The following is a 3,511-nucleotide window of genomic DNA, read 5'->3' as shown; positions in this document are numbered from 1 at the left end:
ACTGCTTACCCTCTGTTATGTCTGAAGCGGTTTCGAATTTACTTAGTCAAAGAACGGAACAAAGACTTGCGACCAGAGACCAATAAGCTAGATATTCTGACGTGTCCCAGAACCAGCTAACTAGAGTGAGAAGTCCAAGTTGGAAGTGGAGAAGATATATTCCGTAAGCAGCCAGAAGCACAAGCAATCGCAGCAGGAAGAAATCAAACGTATATATACAGCATAAAATTGTCCTTGAGAACCATTACAAAATAGCACACTAAATGATAAAATAGACCAATAGCGTTTAAGATGTTTCCAAGTGGGAAATACGACTCGAAGGTGAAGGAGCGCTTTTGGCGCGAAAACGGCAAAATTCAAATTTTCAAAATAAAATGACAAAAATAAGTCATTTACCGAATGAGGATTTAACATCCCCAACACCCTCTCACTTTCTCATTCTTCTGATGATCGAATGGATTATGAAGACATCTACATATCAAGGGAAGCACGGAATACAATGGACAGATTGGATGCAACTAGACAATTTGCACTTCCATCCCATACACACGAAGAAGTGCAGATGAAGAAAATCAGTGTAGTAGAAGCCTCTGCAGCAGTAGGCCTCAACATAAGCAAGGAGAAAACCAAGATCCTCACATACAACACAACGAGCACCAATCCAATCGCACATGATGCAGAAACTCTGGAAGAGGTGGAGACTTTCACGTGGCTAGTCAGCTGCATCATCGATGAACGAGGAGGGTCTGACGTAGACATATAGGCAAGGATTGACAAAACAGGGTCAGCATTTCGATAACTGAAGAACATGTGGATCTCAAAACATCTGTCAGCCAGGATCGAAGTCGGCATCTTCAATACAAGTGTCAAGACAGTTTTACTGTACAGAGCGAAAACTAACAGAACTACCACAACTATCATCAAAAAGTACAAGTATTTATAAACTATTCTCTACGCAAGATACTCAATGTCTGTCGGTCGGATACTATCAGCAACAGCCTACTGTGTGAGAGAACGAACTAGCTTCCACTTGAGGAAGAAGTTAAGAAAAGACACTGGAGATTGATAGAATATACATTACGGAAATCATCAAACTGCATCATGAGGCAAGCGCTAACTTGTAATCCTGAGGGAAAACGAAAAAGAGGAAGGCCAAAGAACACATCGAGCCGGAAATTTGAAGCAGACATTAAAAGAATAAATAGCAACTGAAGAGGTATGCCCGGGACAGAGTTCGATGGAGAATGGTAGTGGACGGCCTATGCTCCTCCACGAGAGGTAACAAGTGCAAGTAAGTAAATTTCTGAACAAAAATTCAGATAAAGTTGAACAAACATGGATAATCTCTGAAGAACCATTGAATATAGATCATTAAACAAATATTTTGACCCAGTTTTGAACTCGCAGGTAGTGAACACTTACTACCATTTACAATTGATTGATCACTGAGTAGTAATCAATGTCATGTATATCAAGTTCTTCTTAGTGCAGACAGAATCCTATCGACCAAGTTTCAATGTGGCCATCAGTCTAGGTGACTCGACATTGAGTGCACTATGTTGAGATAAGATGGTGGTTTCCTGTTGATTTCCTTTAACCACCATCTTAGCTCACCATCATACACATAGAAATCAAAACGTGGGGAAAACAATAAATATTTATTTAGAATGATAATTACTAAGTAATGTGACAAGGACATTCCCTTTACCGTCCCAACCTGTTAAATGCACTTTTAGAAACTAAATACACGTCAAATTTTTTTAAAAAACCACTTAATATTTGTGTTAGGATTTATAAAGATTGTTGAACGTTGACTCTAAACAGTTGTCTAACTAAGGTCAGTTCGTGATACAAAATACAAAATATTTATATTTGATTAGAGAAATAAATTATAAGTCATTCTGTTGCGAACATTTCCATTCTTTAAAAATACTTTTAAAAATAACTGTCAACTAAAGGTATATCAATTAAATAATATAATTGGAGAGAACTCTACTATATTCAAATGTAACTTAGACGTGTAAATACTTAGTATCTGAGACGTTATTATTATTATTATTAGAAACCAAGCCGTTACATGCACATAATTGTATCAATTTTATTAGAAGGAAAATTTGTTTTCCCTAAGAAAAAAAGAGACGTACTGACAACTGCTGATTAACATATTGATCATTTACATTAATTCTTAAGCAAACACTAGTAAGCCTCATTGGTTTATGATATGAAAGTATTTTAAGTGGGACTAAAATTATTGTTTAAAAATTATAGTTTAAAAAAAACTAAAACTGGAAGAATGTGTTAGAATAACGACGAGGTACAAAGTATGGAATATGAAGCTGATTTCATGTAAACAAAAATAGAAACCGAAGTTAACTTACATCCCAGTCCAAAAAACGTTCACTCTCATAAAATTTGACTGACTCATATGCTTCCATAAGGACATATTCAATAAGTTTGCATGCCTCTATCTGTGTCAAACGATGTATTGAGGTTAAAGCAACAGAAGCGTCTGGACGATCTCGTGGTTCTGCGCGTGGGACAGGGTAAGTAAGACGAGGTAAAGTGAATAATGCTGTGATGAAATCAAGGGATTTAGTAGGTCTAAAAGTGTATAAAAACAATGACAAACGAGGTTAGCAAAAGTAGAAGTAAAACTCCTATAAAAAAATCCGAAGACGTAGAGTCACAGAACTAAGTAGGTTTTTCCTGATATAAATAAATAAGTAAAAACATATGAGAGGATACGAATATCCCTGAAAAAAAACACAAAAATTGGAATTACTCTGCTGATCAGAAAAAATTAATTTTATTGTTCAACAAGTTGGAACTATTGAATTTCATGAAACGTTTGAATAATTAGTGTAGTGAACAAAGACTTCATGGTGAAAACAGATTTCTTTGTATGTTCACGTGTTCAAAACACCATAAGATGTTATCCAAGAGAATTAACATGATTAACAACAATGTTGTAATGTAACACTTGGGATATACCCACTATCATAACTATGAATATTTATAAATAAATAATATATTTGTAATATCCCAATGAGTAGAACAATTTTCTATTTATTGGGATATTACAGATATATTATCTATTTATAACAATCTACCCAATGTTCAATTTATTCAAAACTATCAAATCAAAACTTGGTAATGATACCTATATGAATATTTATGTATATGAATACATTTCTTACATGAATTTTATGAACACAACAAAACGACTCTGTATCTATGAGGCTATTTATGGCAACATCAGTTTAACCCATGTTCAAAATTCTGACTAGAAAGATTTTATTATCATAAACAAAGTCATGTAATATATATTATGAGCCACATTCATCGAAGTGTAACAATATCTGATGATACAGATCGAAATATTTACTAACTGACCAAAATCACTGAGGCGTATGCGAACAGCCGCGCATAAAACCCTACAAATTGATTTCAAAATTTAAACAATACAAACCATCTAAGTGAACTATCTATCTATCTATCTATCTATCTATCT

General features: G+C 34.4%; 2 protein-coding genes across 2 annotated transcripts in view; one reads left to right on the top strand and one right to left on the bottom strand.

Annotated features, from left to right (window-relative positions):
- Positions 1-3,511, top strand: part of Smp_127510 (putative myosin XV) — a gene marked incomplete at both ends in the record, with an annotated part of 195,567 nt that overhangs the window by 137,421 nt on the left and 54,635 nt on the right. The window lies entirely within an intron of this gene.
- Positions 1-3,511, bottom strand: part of Smp_210070 (host cell factor-related) — a gene marked incomplete at both ends in the record, with an annotated part of 58,471 nt that overhangs the window by 7,402 nt on the left and 47,558 nt on the right. Inside the window, one exon of the mRNA XM_018799254.1 lies at positions 2,379-2,601. Coding sequence (XP_018651061.1) covers positions 2,379-2,601 — 223 coding nt within the window. The remainder of the gene's footprint in view (positions 1-2,378; positions 2,602-3,511) is intronic.

Source organism: Schistosoma mansoni, chromosome 3, assembly GCF_000237925.1.
Source record: "Schistosoma mansoni strain Puerto Rico chromosome 3, complete genome".
Taxonomy (NCBI): Eukaryota; Metazoa; Platyhelminthes; class Trematoda; order Strigeidida; family Schistosomatidae; genus Schistosoma; species Schistosoma mansoni.
This window is presented reverse-complemented; position numbering and strand designations above follow the sequence as displayed.